The sequence below is a fragment of the Rhinichthys klamathensis genome, unplaced genomic scaffold (assembly GCF_029890125.1).
Source record: "Rhinichthys klamathensis goyatoka isolate OS25496 unplaced genomic scaffold, OSU_Roscu_1.1 h1tg000085l_1, whole genome shotgun sequence".
NCBI classification, from domain to species: Eukaryota; Metazoa; Chordata; class Actinopteri; order Cypriniformes; family Leuciscidae; genus Rhinichthys; species Rhinichthys klamathensis.
This window is the reverse complement of record NW_026606626.1, coordinates 1,152,601-1,166,962: the sequence shown is the minus strand read 5'-3', so window position 1 is coordinate 1,166,962 and position 14,362 is coordinate 1,152,601. Positions and strand designations below refer to the sequence as shown.

Genomic DNA, 14,362 nt, shown 5'->3' with positions numbered 1-14,362 from the left:
AAGGAATGAGGAGCGAGGAAGCTTCCCGAGGAGTCATGCATGGGTGTATCCTTCCCTCGAATCCTAAGGGGGTTGGAGCTAAGACGCGAGGAAAGAAAACGAGGATGCTCAAATTTAGAAATGAGAAGCACCCAGTGAATTGGATTTCCGAAAGCACAAGTGCACTTTCCTATCTGAAATCCTCATTGGTCAATGGATTCCTAAATCAGAGTTTGGATTGCATGACTGATCAAACCCTTGTGTAGTTCCTCCACATCCTTGCGACGCACCATTCCCTTTAGAAATCAATGGATTTGCAGTGTTCTCTGGCATAGTGTAAACTCATTTCAACACTCATTTGTTAAAGCAGACTTTTAACCACTGCTCTTTTGTGCATAGGCATGCCTGACAGGACACTGTTGCTGACCTTGAATGAGCAGGACATTATCCCGGACTCTAAGACTACTAGTCCACCTTCCAGCCTCTGTTCTCCTGGAAGTCCTCAATTGCCATACTTTTGCAGATTAAATGCCCAGAGACCACAAAGTCCAGTACAAACAGAGAGCTTTCACTGGCCAGATGTAAAGGAGTTACGCTCCAAATATAATAGCCGAGAGGACGTATCCGCTTTCTCTCGTCCGGTCCCAGTGGGTCGCAGTAACTCTTTTCCAGAGAGAATTCTGGATGACAGAGAGACATCGGAGAAGTCCGGAGCATCACGTTCCTTGTCTTGTTCATCCCCTTCCTACAGTGTCACAGTGCAGAGAAGTACATCCACAGATTCTGCATGTTCCAGCAAGACCCTTGAAGCTGAAGGTTTGCCTTCGCTGTGTAGAGTTAAAACTTTAGATTTTGATGTGGGGACATCGCATGCACTTGAGCAACCGGATGACTTTTTTGACCCTGGTCTAGATACCCTGTCCAACCTAATTGTTGTCGAAAGGGCAGCAAGAGGTGAGGATAGTAATGAGAATCAACTAAAATGGGATGCTGTTTCACAATCTGAACTTGCAATGTCGAACAGTAAAGAGCAAAACTTTAGTGCATGGATGGATGGAGGTCACCCACCATGCTCATTTGAAAAAGCGGAGAACAGTCAGGATAGTTTGGTTAAAAACCTGCGTGAGAAATTTCAGAACCTGAATTCTTATACGTGAGTCTTATAAAGCAATATTTTTACTCCAAACACATTCAGAACCTTAAAATATCTTAAAGCTAACATTCTTTTCTCCAAAAATTGTCATTTGGCCACTGTTTTAGAGGCATAGTACATGGTCTGCATGTTTTTTTCTTAACCTCCAGTTATGAACTGTCAGCAAATGTTGTCCAAACCAACTGGAAAAGGGATGCCTTAGGACTTCAGAGAACATATTTATAAAATGTGCATTTGTAAATACATGTAAATTCGAATTTTTCTGCATTATTTTGTGCGTGTTTCAATGAGATGTAAACATTTATTAAAGGAGCTGGCTGTGGTACTGTCATCTTTTTGTAACGTTTAGAAAAATGGTTTGATACGCATTTTTTCCTTTGGTCATTTTGAAATAAAAAACAATAAGGAAGAAAATAGAATAGCTCAGTGCACACTATGTTACAAAGGCACACAAATTTGTCATGTTATCAGAAAAGTAAAAGCACTGCCATATTAAATGCAATCCGTTCTCAATGTGCACTGCCTGATGTCTCTTCACTGTTTGTGTTCGAGCACTGACCAGAGGAAAGAGGGTAATCTCATAAAGAAGTCATTCCCACTAATGAGGAGAAAACTGGAAATTATAATCAGATCAAGCCAGATGAATGATAAAGGCTGATGTCATTCCCAAAATAAATGGATAAGTCATTTGAGCAACATATTAATGCACAGTCACAGAAAGTGTCTTCCTCACTGTATTTGGATAAATATTTTCATTTAATGGGAGTTATTATAAGCTAGCTGGTTTTGGTTATATTTTTTCTGCTCATTGGCGGGGTTGATGTCACTGTTATTTTGTATATTTAATCCTTTTTATTTATTTGAATTGGTGTAAATAGTATGCACAATGCCTTTGTTGACTTTTTTGTAATAAAAAAAATGTTCAGTTCATATTCTATTTTTCTGTCATACTACATTAAAAGAAGCTTTCCACATTATGATCATTATTCCCTTCATCCTTTCGTCCTTTATTATCCTGTCAACAATGTTTTTGTGTATTAAAATTATTCTGCGTGACTTAAGGGCGTATGGCAGTTCGTTTATGCACTTTTTAAGGTGGAATATAGCATGTATATGATTAATAACTTCCAAGGAAGGAGCAGAAAGGAAGCCTTAATCTCATCCTGGATTACAGATAACCCTTTGAATGGATATATGGAGTAACGGGAAGTACCTTATTGTAAGCAAATAATGATTAATAGCAGATGCTTTTATCTCTTTACAGGTCATTGATTACATGGACAGTCTGGAGCAACCTGAGGTGAAGTGCTTTAGAGACTCACTCTTCAAGCCAACATATTTTAGTTGCCATCTCAGATCTAGATGTAGTTCTATGTTTATTATATCTGGCAATATGTTTTATACTCCACATCTAAATCTTGAATAGATTATAGTCGGTAGCACTTTACAATAAGGATCAATTTATTAACATTGGTTAACAACATTAGTTAAAGTGCCCCTAATGTGCTTCTATGAATATTCCCTTGCATGCAGTGTGCAAAAATTGTAAAGTCGAAAGTGCACAATAAATAAAGTTATTGTCTCCCAAAAGAAAGAATCGACTCTGAACCGCATAAACGAGTTCAGGAATTCCAGTCTCACTTTCTTGACCTGCATTCGTAACGCAGTAACACATATGCATAATGACCTTCATCATTCATAATGCCCGTCTATGCTCTTCATTGGCTGCCCGGAGTGCCCGAAAACAACGTCTATTTGACCCTCAAACTCTGTAGCTTGTTCATGTTGTGTAAATGTCGGCTCTGCAAAAGCGAATTCTCTTTGTAAACACTTGTGGGGTGAGATACAACAGCAGTATAACCTTCTTCTAAAATCTCTGAGGTCTAAATGGGATTTATACAAAATGCTATTCATTAAAGCTGGGACTTATTTGGATTAACTTGCTCCTCAGAATCAAAACCTGTATTATAATTGATGTATACATTTTCTACAGGGTGTTCAAAATACATAGTTTTGTGTTTTATATTGAGGTCTCTGTATGCTAATAGTATGTATGCTATTGAGCTAATTGGCTAAATCACGTTATTACCGTCTTACTAAAATACTTATGCTAAGCAGTTGTGGGCCACTATTACCTAAAACTGTGTCTATTAATGCAGATTGTCATTCTTACTACTTTGAGGAAAGATAAAGGATGTGGCACGATTTGTATTACAAACTTTACTGTTATATCAGTCATTCACGTTAATGCTCGGCTAACATATGCACTGTTATTGATACAGTTAAGACAGTTCCCACATGAGCTGAAACTTCACACATTCAAGGGATATCGTAGATTTATATTACATCTTGTGAAAGGGGCCTTAATATGTCACCTTTAAAAGCTATCCCAATCTTACTAAAATAGTTAATTCAAACTCACGATTTGATCCAGATCAAAACCAAGACTAATCCGATTTCAGAATCCCCTTTTCCTTTTGAACAACCCATTTTCAAGATTTGAACCAATAGCCGAAATCGGTTAAACAACTGGTGCAGGGACCAATAGAAAAGTGCGAGAGAGAGATGGCCATCCCAAGAGTCACTGCACCAGCATAACGTGTGCAGGTGACATCAGTCTTTTAGTTTAGCAATTTCCAAATGCAAAATAGTAGATTTATACATATTTAATGGAAACAATTATCTCTAAACTATTTAAGTAATGTGATTCTTATATTATTTTTGACTGCAGATTTGTTTTTAAATAGACAATGGGCACACTTATCTATACTATTTAACGAGTGTAATGGATAAAAATACATTTTTAAAAGCTCTCTCTTTCTGTTTGACCACTGAATCATGCATTATAATAAATAAAGTGATTATTGTACCATATTGAGTCCTATCAACGAAGACACCAAATTTTGGCATCACTTGACTGAATTTTCAATAGCATACATACTACTCTGCAGTATATGCTAGTCCGCTTTTCCAATGCAGCCCCTTGTGTTAAATCTCAGCTTAATGAGGCACAGGTGAAAACAATAAGCTGATTGAGAAATAGTTTTGATTGGTCAACCTGTATCAGCGAGTGATTCAAAAGTGAGTACAAATAGCTCAGTGTCTCATCTTTTATAGGCAAGATTCTTTCACTAGTTGCTTTTTTTGTGCGCTCTCTTGAGTAGCACAACAAACTCACCATGCCTTGGACAATGGGCATCTTACTTTTCACAATGTCTGTGACCATGTTGAGTTCTTCTTTAAGAGCTGGTCCTGAGTCCTTTTTTGAAACAGGTACTCCATATGGAGCAGTCTCTGAAAACCCAATCCGTTTGGGCAAACTTTTAATTGGTGCTCAAGGTGTAGTATCTGATAAAGAAATGGAAAAATCTGGGCTTAGGTCAGCAGAACAGTCTCATGAATATCGGTCAAATGAAGAAGGTAATTTGAGATCCTAATTTAAAGTTCAACCTGCTTTTTAAATGGGAATTATAAATTAACTTAATTATTTTTAAGAGCGGTTCCGTCTTGCTAAAGCTAAGCTGCGACGTCTGGGTCCTTCTGTGCACTGTGGGAACGATTCAATGACCTTGCGCATTCCAGGATCAAGGACGCCACACTTTCTGGTTGATCGAGGTAAGTTGTTTTGGATTTGTGTGCCACCACGCATTCCCTTGATGGTTTCATGTTGCGTGCACAAATAACCTAACATTGCATCTGTGTTGAATTTCTCTCTCTATGATAAATTAATTTAACCATTAAGCTGTGGCATTAATGCCAATGAATATTAATGATGTTATAGAAGAATGTGCATGGTTTGCATATGGCAAATGTTTTATTTTCCTGAAATGTGTATTTATATTAATTGTATGACTGGGTATTTAAAAATGTAATCGAATAAGTCTGAGAACTTACTCCTAAAGTAAGATCTGGGGGTTCGAACATTCCGACGTGCAAAATCGCCACACTTTCTGGTTGATCGAGGTAAGGTGTTTTGGATTTGTGTTTAATACATGCATTTGCTCATCAGGAATTGAGTCACCAGTGCCTCTGTCTGAGATGCCAGCCAGCTGTGGTTTCTCACTGAAGCGGGCACGCAGAGATGTTTCTCTCGATGCTCCATACCAGGGCTGTCATGTCAGACGACAGGTTAGTGCATACTAAAGATAAGTGCACTGTTGCTCTGCTCCAACCAAGTGAACAGTGGGCCTTGGAATGAATGGTGGTCGTTTCTTTTTCTTCCCAAATCTCCTAACAGGGTGGACGTTATATTCTCCCACTCTTTATAATGGGGGCTCCAGTTCAAATGTCTTGTCCTGTGAGTCCTCGCCTCCCTACAGTGTCCTGCACCCCTTCTGGCATGATTATCTCACTTGGCGTCAGACCAGATCATGTTAAAGTTCAAGGCAAGTCCCCTAATTCTTTGAATTTAATCTAAGAGGTGATTTGAGCTTTATTTATGGTTTTCTCTTTCCTCTTAGTTGATGGATCATGGCAGCCTCTGCTTCTAGCATATTCTAAATGCTCATTCACATTGGAGTCTGTTGATGGTTCACTGGTTGTCACTGCGCCATTTACAGGAAGCTGTTGGGACATTAAGGTATTAATAACCGAGTGCACTTGTCTGATTCATCGATGTATGCTAGTTGATGGTTGTCTTCCTTAGGATACTGACATGCAGCTCCCTTTGATGTACGGTGACCGGCAAGTGACTCTTTCTTGTCCTGGGACACAACCAACGCTGGCCCCAACAACCGATGATCCGTTCCAGGACCCAATTGGCAGTCAACAAATGTTTTACCCTTTCCCGTTTGGAGGACATGTGGGGTATCCTCCATATTCTTATGGTCGCCCTGGTGTACGACCTATACCTCCCACTGTGCCACCTACAACCCCTGCTCCTCTTCAAGACCCTAACCAACAAATGTTCCCTCAAATGTATCCCATGTCAATGTTTGATCCATATTACTTTAATTCTAGAGGTTTCCCAGCAGTACCACAGCGTCAACAGTCCAAGTACCCGATGTTTCCTTCATACATGTACCACTTCAAGAGCCCAGTTAAAGCAACAACTACACCTTCCACGACCACTGCTGCCCAGTTAGACCAGGTCATGGTACCACAGCGTCAACAGTCCAAGTACCCAATGTTTCCTCCATACATGTACCACTTCAAGAGCCCAGTTAAAGCAACAACTACACCTTCCACGACCACTGCTGCCCAGTTAGACCAGTTCATGGTACCACAGCATCAACAGTCCAAGTACCCAATGTTTCCTCCATACATGTACCACTTCAAGAGCCCAGTTAAAGCAACAACTACACCTTCCACGACCACTGCTGCCCAGTTAGACCAGTTCATGGTACCACAGCATCAACAGTCCAAGTACCCAATGTTTCCTCCATACATGTACCACTTCAAGAGCCCAGTTAAAGCAACAACTACACCTTCCACGACCACTGCTGCCCAGTTAGACCAGTTCATGGTACCACAGCATCAACAGTCCAAGTACCCAATGTTTCCTCCATACATGTACCCCTTCAAGAGCCCAGTAAAAGCAACAACTCCACCTACCCCGGCCACTGCTCCCCAGTTAGACCAGTTTGTAGGTTATCCTCCACGGTACCCAAAGTTTTATGGCCCTCAACCTTTTGTACATCCTCATGTTCAATACCCATTCATGCCCAAGTATCCTCAGGATCCAGTCTTTCCTCCTCACAGCCCCAAACCGGTGTCTTCTCCTGCTTGGTCACAATCTAGCTACTGGTCTCGCAAACAATGAATGAGATGAGTAATTGTGAAGTTATCCTGAAGTGGCAATTGATACTGGAAGAGACTGACTTTTTCTCCTTTTATGTTCATAAGCCTAATAAAACTTCATGAGACACTAATTGTTTCTTTTCCCTTCCTTAAACTGGTTACGCCTCAGTTTTAATCTAAAAAGCTTAAATTGTCTTCATACGAGCTTGCCCTATAAAAATAATCATGGCTCTTTCTGGTCTTATTTACAAATGCTTAAATGCAGCATGACAGAAATGAAGACCTAATGTTCCAAGTCTTAAATGTAGGATAAAGCCTCTACTTGTGTGTCAGCAGCTCAATTACTGAAACCCTTTCCAAATTTTGAATCAAATTAAATATGTTGTGGATCACTGAAATAAGAAATGGCTGGATCCTATCTTAGATGGAGTAATAGTCAGGTGTTGAAGTTCTTTCCATTACTTGGATATACAAAGAAAGGGACTCTTTGAATTAGTTGTTTCATGTGGAAGCCAAAAAACGCAGAATTGTAGACCAATATCTGGGAGAGGATTAGTTGAGTAATTGGATAATGAGATGTGGAAGAATGTGTGCTCAACCTTTTCTTTGTTTTTCCCCTTATACCCTTTCTTTTTATGTCCAAGTAATAGAAAGAACTTCGACACCTGACCTATGCCTTCATCTGAGATTGGATCCAGCTGTTTCTTCATATTTCAGTGATCTGCTACTTTTTCATTTGTTTCAATGTTTCAGTAATTGAGCTGCTGTTGCATAAGTAGAGGCTTTATATACGTTTAAGATTTGGACCTCAAGGAACTGTTAACTTAAAAGTTAAATGACGGTCCATGCAAGCTGATGAGATGAATCAATGTAACTCAACAACTACATACATGCATCCACTAACCATGAACGTCCAGGTGCGTCTAAAAGTCGAACCCCTTCCTGAATCTCTCCGTAAGGCCGTGTTTCCAGCAATGCATTTTAGCCAGCTGAAAGCCTGAAGCCTAGCTGTGGGCGCTTGAAGCATCTTGGCAGCGTAGTGTTTTTTTGTTAAAGGGTCATGAAACCCCCCTCTTTCAGCTCAAGTCTAGCTCACAATCTTTTTGAAAAATGCAACTTAAATGGGCGTGGATGGCCATCACTGTCATCGCCAGTATTCCATGCATATCGACTGTCACTAAAAGCAGTGGTAAAACGTGAGGAAATGCTAGATTTTTTTTATAGCTGGCAAAGTTAAAGTCTTATGAAATACGACACTTTATTATTGTCCTTACAAAAGTAACTGAATGCCCTGCTAATGTAGGCTACATGTATAATTATAATGTCATTATAAAATAGTTGTTTATAGACACTATAAATACATATATTTGAAAATTATTAATTTTCCGCTTAAAAGAAATGTTCCGTGCATAGCCTAGATCTCCCCCTGAACCCCCATAATAAAGATGGCTCTGTGGAGGTGGATCACTTCTCATTTTAGACGCACACACACACACACACACACACACACACACACACACACACCTCTGAAGGGATAGAAAAGTCCTCGGGACTTTGTACCGCATCACTACAAACGGTACCAAGTCCAAGGAAACAATATGTATAGAAACATATTGTTTCTATATAAAAATATCGATACATTGCAACGTATTTGCTCTGGCTCTTATTTTAAATAGTTTTGTTCTGTTATTTATGCTTGTTGACATTGTACAAGCAGAATGTGACGGTTGTTTGGTGTGGTATTTGCCCCGCCCTGTCTCTTCTGTGATTGGACGGCTGGGTAAAAAAGTGACAGTGATGAGCGCCTGGTTTTACCCAAAGTTTACCCAGCATTCTTCAACTCTCGGCGACCGGTAAAAAACTCATCTCGTTACGCTCCTGCCGTTTTAAAAATGCGGCGCTCCCATTGAAAATAATTGGGAAAAAACGCCAGCCGCGTGAAGAAAATACAGGGTGGACACAGGGCCTAAGGCTACGTTTACACCATTTTCATAAACTGAGATTTCACTCTCTCCGTTTTCAGAGATCACATCGTGCACACCTGTCAGTTTTCAGAAAAGTGTTTGTTTACACCAGGGGTGCCCAAACTCAGTCCTGGAGGGCCACTGTCCTGCAGAGTTTAGCTCCAACCCCAATTAAACGCACCTGAAACAGCTAATCAAGGTCTTGATTAGCTGTTGAAGGTCATTAGGCATGCTAAAAACTTACAAGCAGATGTGTTGAGGCAAGTTGGAACTAAACTCTGCAGGACAGTGGCCCTCCAGGATTGAGTTTGGACATGTATGCCATCAAGAGCATGCCAAACCTGTGGGTGGCAGTGTAACTAGAAGCTCAAGCCCACGTTAGCCAATCAGAATCCCGAAAATAGCAACAACAGCTCCTTGACATAATAGAGCAGCTGTATTTGCAAATGCAAACAAACGAAAAGGGTTTGCACCAACATAAATGCGACTGCTATTCTGAATGCATCATGATCACCATAGCCAAATGAAAATATAAACATAGGTCGCACTTTTGACGCAGGAGCAAGTTCTGTCGCATACTGTGACGTCGGCTGCCTAAAACTACGTTTTTCTCAGTTTGCAAATGTGCAAACAAAGTTTTCCAAAATCTCCACTCTGGCCGGAGTTTTTAGAAAGAATCGTTTTCAGAGGCGAATTCTCCGTGTGTGTGTGTGAACGAAGGGCACAAACGAAGAGAAATGTCTCCATTTTTCAAAATACCCATGTACGTGTAAACGGGGCCTCAAGGGACACACACAAAAAGGGCGTGTTTTTCCTCACACCCAAAAAGGCCCAAATTTTACAAGCTATAATAAATAATATTTTGAGCTAAAATGTCAGACACATTCTGGGGGCGCCATAGATTCATATTACATCTTGTGAAAAGGGGCATAATGTGTCACCTTTAATAAAAATTATCCTTTTTGAAATAAAAATCATCTAGGCTTTTTAAAAACGTCTTATACCAATATTGTGCCTGTTATGCTATTCACTTTCACACTGTTGCTAGTTATGCAGATACAATGAGCTCATTGAAGTAATGAATATGCTACTTGTTTATTAATATTGTGATTATATTAATATAGCCTACTTCATTGAAAGTGTGACGTATTTGGCATTCTGCAATGAATTTAAAATATCTAAATGATTTTACAGGTTTGAAGCAAGTGTTTGAGGATCTCTCTCATGTTGTGATTGTGATGATGATGATGATGATGATGATGATAATGGACTCCTCCCCTCCCGGTGAGCAGGTTTCAGGTTCTGAGGCTCTTACTGGAGGTCTGATTCTAGACAGACATGGAGAAGCCGAGCGACACAGACCGCTAGAGACACACGGCTAACCCAACCAGCTGACTGAGAATAACCAGCGGCTTATCTGACAGACAGCTGAGGAAGTTTGGCTCGTGTCAGGATCAGGATCAGGATGGGCTGCGCGATATCAGGATCCGGATTGACTCCGAGAACACAGGAGATCAGAAGCACGGAGGACGCGGAAGGTCCGGCGCGTCTCACGCCGCGTCACATACACCTGATCAAGGAGTCCTGGAAAGTCATCCAGGAGGACATCGCCAAAGTGGGGATTATCATGTTTGTCAGGTGAGAACTATCTTGTGAATTATTATTAACACAAGTTTATTTGTAGGCTATATCGCTTTTCGAAATACAAAAGCAGCTTTATAGAAAATGCATGTTTCAATCCGTGATGTCAGTTTGTAGGCTATATCAACGTGTAAACAAATCATTATGTTCCACGTTAATTATTAATAACAGATAGGCTACTGATATATTTTTTAGACCTGTTGATCTATCTATCTATCTATCTATCAAAAATGCTGGTTTGTTTCAACCCATGTTTGGGTCAAATATGGACAAATCCGACCTTTGGGATTTTAATTTTAAAACCTAGAAGACCAACGGTTACCAACGGTTGGATTTCTCCATTTTTGACCCAAACATGGGTTGAAACAACCCGGCAAGTAGCCTAGGCTATCTATCTATCTGTCTATCTATCTATCTATGAACATTTGAACATTTCCACTATTATTAATACACAAACAAAATATAGGCCTACTGTTAATTTAACGCGTCAATCCTATAGCGGGGCAAGTTGTCTCAAAATAAATCAGATGTAGCCTATTGTAATTTATTACAGCCTATTTATCGTCTAGATTTATATAAATATATATATATATATATATATATATATATATATATATATATATATATATATATATATATATATATATATATATATTATTTTTAAAAGTTAACCCAAGAACCACATTTACTTTTAAGAATAAAAATAAGTCTCACAGCAAGTCAATCACAGTGGTAAATTAAATATATTTTCTTAAGTTTTTCAAGTAGCCTACAATATGTAATGAACACACTGTTTCAGTTTCTCAGATTAACATTTTCTACCAGTTTTTACCATCCAATCAGTTATCAGTTATCTGTCAATCAGTTATCAGTCAATCAGTTATCAGTCAATTAAATCAAGTACTGCCTCTTGTTGCATATCTTTTTGCAATTCCCATACGAACACAAAATGGCATTTCACATTGACTTTAATGTCCAATGCCATGTGTGTGTGAGTGTTTGTTAATGCTTTGCACTATAGAGGAATTTAAAGAGTTTTTCCTCTTGGTTGCGTTTTTAATGCATCTCTGGCATCATGAAAAACTACAACGGTGCGTCTCAAACTGAGAAAAGTGCGCACAGAACAGCTGAATCCGACAGAATCCGGGCAAAATGATGATTCTGAAGCAACTTTCCCAGTCTCTAGAGAGCTGATGCTCCTCTTTTATCCATATTAACATCAGTGACTGTGTGCCAGACTTTCTTTTGAGCTTTAATGATACTAAATTATAGAGTTTTTATATATAATGACATGTATAGATGTACTCTAAATAAGAGCATCTTTAGGAAGTGTTTTAATCTAATTAAAGGGACTTGAATACACCAAATGTCCGGATGATGCCTGACAGCGCTCGTCTGATCTTTTATTAATTGTTATATTAAACCTTTATTAGCAGTTCTCATTATTATTATGATCTCTGTATTCTGTTATTGCTGCGTAATGTATTAATTTTGAATCTGACAGCTGCATCGTGACATTTGCTGAGAGGAAATTCATATCAGCATTTTGCAGAAATTTGGTTTCGTGGGCTTATTATGGAGTGAAGTTGTTATTTATTTATTTTTTCCGGTATCAGTATTAAAAGCAGTGATGTATCCATCATACACACACACACACACACACACACACACACACTGTAGACCTAATAAATCTTTCCAAACACATTAGGACACATTCATTTGTCAGCAGAACCAACATTTGCTACTCATGAAAGAGATTCATTTGAGGAAACAGCTGTTATTATCAAGATACGACTGCAAATGAAGAGAAGCAATCTCTGAAGAGTTTCAAATCACACAGATGATGAAAGGACAGACCTGAAGATTGATCAGATCCTTTCTCTTCACTCACGCCACAGTTCTGTGTCTTTTAATCAGCTGGAGAATCTTACTCAATGTATGAATGTAGTCAATGTCAGAAGTCACACTTCACTAAAGTGAATTGTGGTCAAATTCTGGGCTTGATCATAAACTGACCCTATTTGGATTCAATATCATTCAAAAATAAATCACACTATGAAAAAAAGAAAAGAAAAACAAACAGTAATGCTTTAACATTAATAGTTCTCACACATTCCACAAAATAATGAAAATATGATTGTAAAAATATCCATTTACTAAGTCCCCCCCACAAACTAAACTTTATAAACATTTTTATTGAAGCTTGTTTCCACCATGGAAGAAAAAATTAAAAAGTTAATTTCGTCTTTTTAGGTATGAACTTGAATTTCAAGAAATAAAGTCTGAATTGTGAAAATAAAAGGTCGCAAATACCTTTTTTTTATTTCTGTATTCTGTGTTGGAAACAAGTTTGCATAGTATTGTAACTGTTTTTTAACATTTTTACAAATATTTTAAACAGAAGAAGTGTGAAAAAGCACTTTTCTGTGCGCCTCAAACACTGCGCTCGCAACGCCAAGATCAAGGGTTCAAATCACCGCAAAAATGTACGGCATTAATGCAGTGTAAAAAAGAAAATCGGGTAAAAGCATCTGCCAAATGCATAAATGTAAACGCCGTGCCATCAAAAATAAATATTAATAGAAATTCTATATGCACATTCCACAACTTTGCATGCATGTTCATGACTCTAAATGAGAGAAAGTCACTGGTTAACCAGTATTTCTGACAACTTGAGTAGTTTTGAGTCAAACTGACCCAAACCATGATATAAGAGTTCATTCATGTCAATGCATGTGATCAAATATCAACACAAGTTTCATTTACTGCAAACAAAAGATGTAAAAACACCCAAAAACAGCGAATAAAAGACAAAAAGAGCTTTATTGAAGATAAGTGATCCTTGATCTGATGAAGGACATTCAGTGCTCAAACACTCGTTCGTTTTTCCATCTCAAACGTCTAAATGGGACAACATGCCTCTTCACTTGGAGTGCTTTGATGCATTATCATCATCATCATCATCATCATAATAACAGCTGTTTTCGCGTACAAAAATGGTTTCACAAATGAATCTGTTGTTGAGCAAATGTTCTTGCTCCTGACAAACGGACGTGTTTTAATGTGCAGCTCATAAACTCCTCATGAACATCCGTCCAGATTCTCAGCGCCTCAAACTGAGTTTCTATCATGCATGCACTGTTATATTTACAACTTTAGAAGAAAATAATTTCAGTTTTACAAGAAAATACCTTCTACTTCAAAATTCCATGTTTAAATCAATTTACTAGTGATTCCTGAATTAAAAAATAATTTCTAAGTAAATCGTGACCTATCTGGTGTGTGTGTAAAAAGCATGAGAGTTTCCTAGACAACCGAAGCCTTCAGTGATTAGACCGTAACAGTCGGATGGTTTGATCACACACCGTAACATCTGGAAAATCAGGAACATCCTTCACTGAAACTCTCCAGATATTACGGCAAGCCAGACATCGAGGCTAGAAGTCTCAGCACATCATTATAAACAGGGCCTAAAACTTATTTTAGCAAAATCACAATTCCCTTTTCAACACCACAGCTAAAACTACTTGCCTAACTACTGTAATATAAATATAAACATTATTATAGACAAGTAAACAGTCAGTAAAAAAAAGAACAAATAATAGGGATGCACCGATATGAAAATTTTGACTGATAATTCTTTATATATGAAAGCCGATAACCGATATATTGGCTGATAAATCCAAATTTTTATATAATTTTTGAGAGCCTGATTACAAAACACTCATTAAAATCAATGTCCCAAACACACAATTATAATGTTCTCATTATAATTTTAAGTAGCCGATATGACAGACATGTCGCACTGAACTGTATTTTCCTTTTTTGAAGTGATTTCAATCATATTTCAAGCAATTCAAAACCATCATGTTGAACAGTGCGCATC

At 38.4% G+C, this 14,362-nt stretch overlaps 3 protein-coding genes across 5 annotated transcripts in view; all 3 read left to right on the top strand.

Moving 5' to 3' along the window:
* Positions 1-2,109, top strand: part of LOC130085681 (pleckstrin homology domain-containing family G member 3) — a 74,035-nt gene extending 71,926 nt beyond the window's left edge. For all 3 annotated transcript variants that reach the window (XM_056251584.1, XM_056251585.1, XM_056251583.1), the window contains exon 19: positions 379-2,109. In XM_056251584.1, coding sequence (XP_056107559.1) covers positions 379-1,136 — 758 coding nt within the window. In that variant the 3' untranslated portion in view covers positions 1,137-2,109. The remainder of the gene's footprint in view (positions 1-378) is intronic.
* A 2,168-nt stretch (positions 2,110-4,277) lies between these two features.
* On the top strand, positions 4,278-6,966 carry LOC130085701 (uncharacterized). Its single transcript, XM_056251614.1, has 6 exons — positions 4,278-4,552; positions 4,628-4,747; positions 5,142-5,260; positions 5,370-5,517; positions 5,593-5,711; positions 5,778-6,966. The coding sequence occupies exons 1-6, from the start codon at positions 4,312-4,314 to the stop codon at positions 6,891-6,893; spliced, it is 1,863 nt and encodes a 620-aa protein (XP_056107589.1). The 5' UTR covers positions 4,278-4,311; the 3' UTR covers positions 6,894-6,966.
* Positions 6,967-10,194: 3,228 nt separating this feature from the next.
* Positions 10,195-14,362, top strand: part of xgb (x globin) — a 29,749-nt gene continuing 25,581 nt past the window's right edge. Inside the window, exon 1 of the mRNA XM_056251607.1 lies at positions 10,195-10,473. Within this exon, the coding sequence (XP_056107582.1) occupies positions 10,301-10,473 (173 nt within the window). The 5' untranslated portion in view covers positions 10,195-10,300. The remainder of the gene's footprint in view (positions 10,474-14,362) is intronic.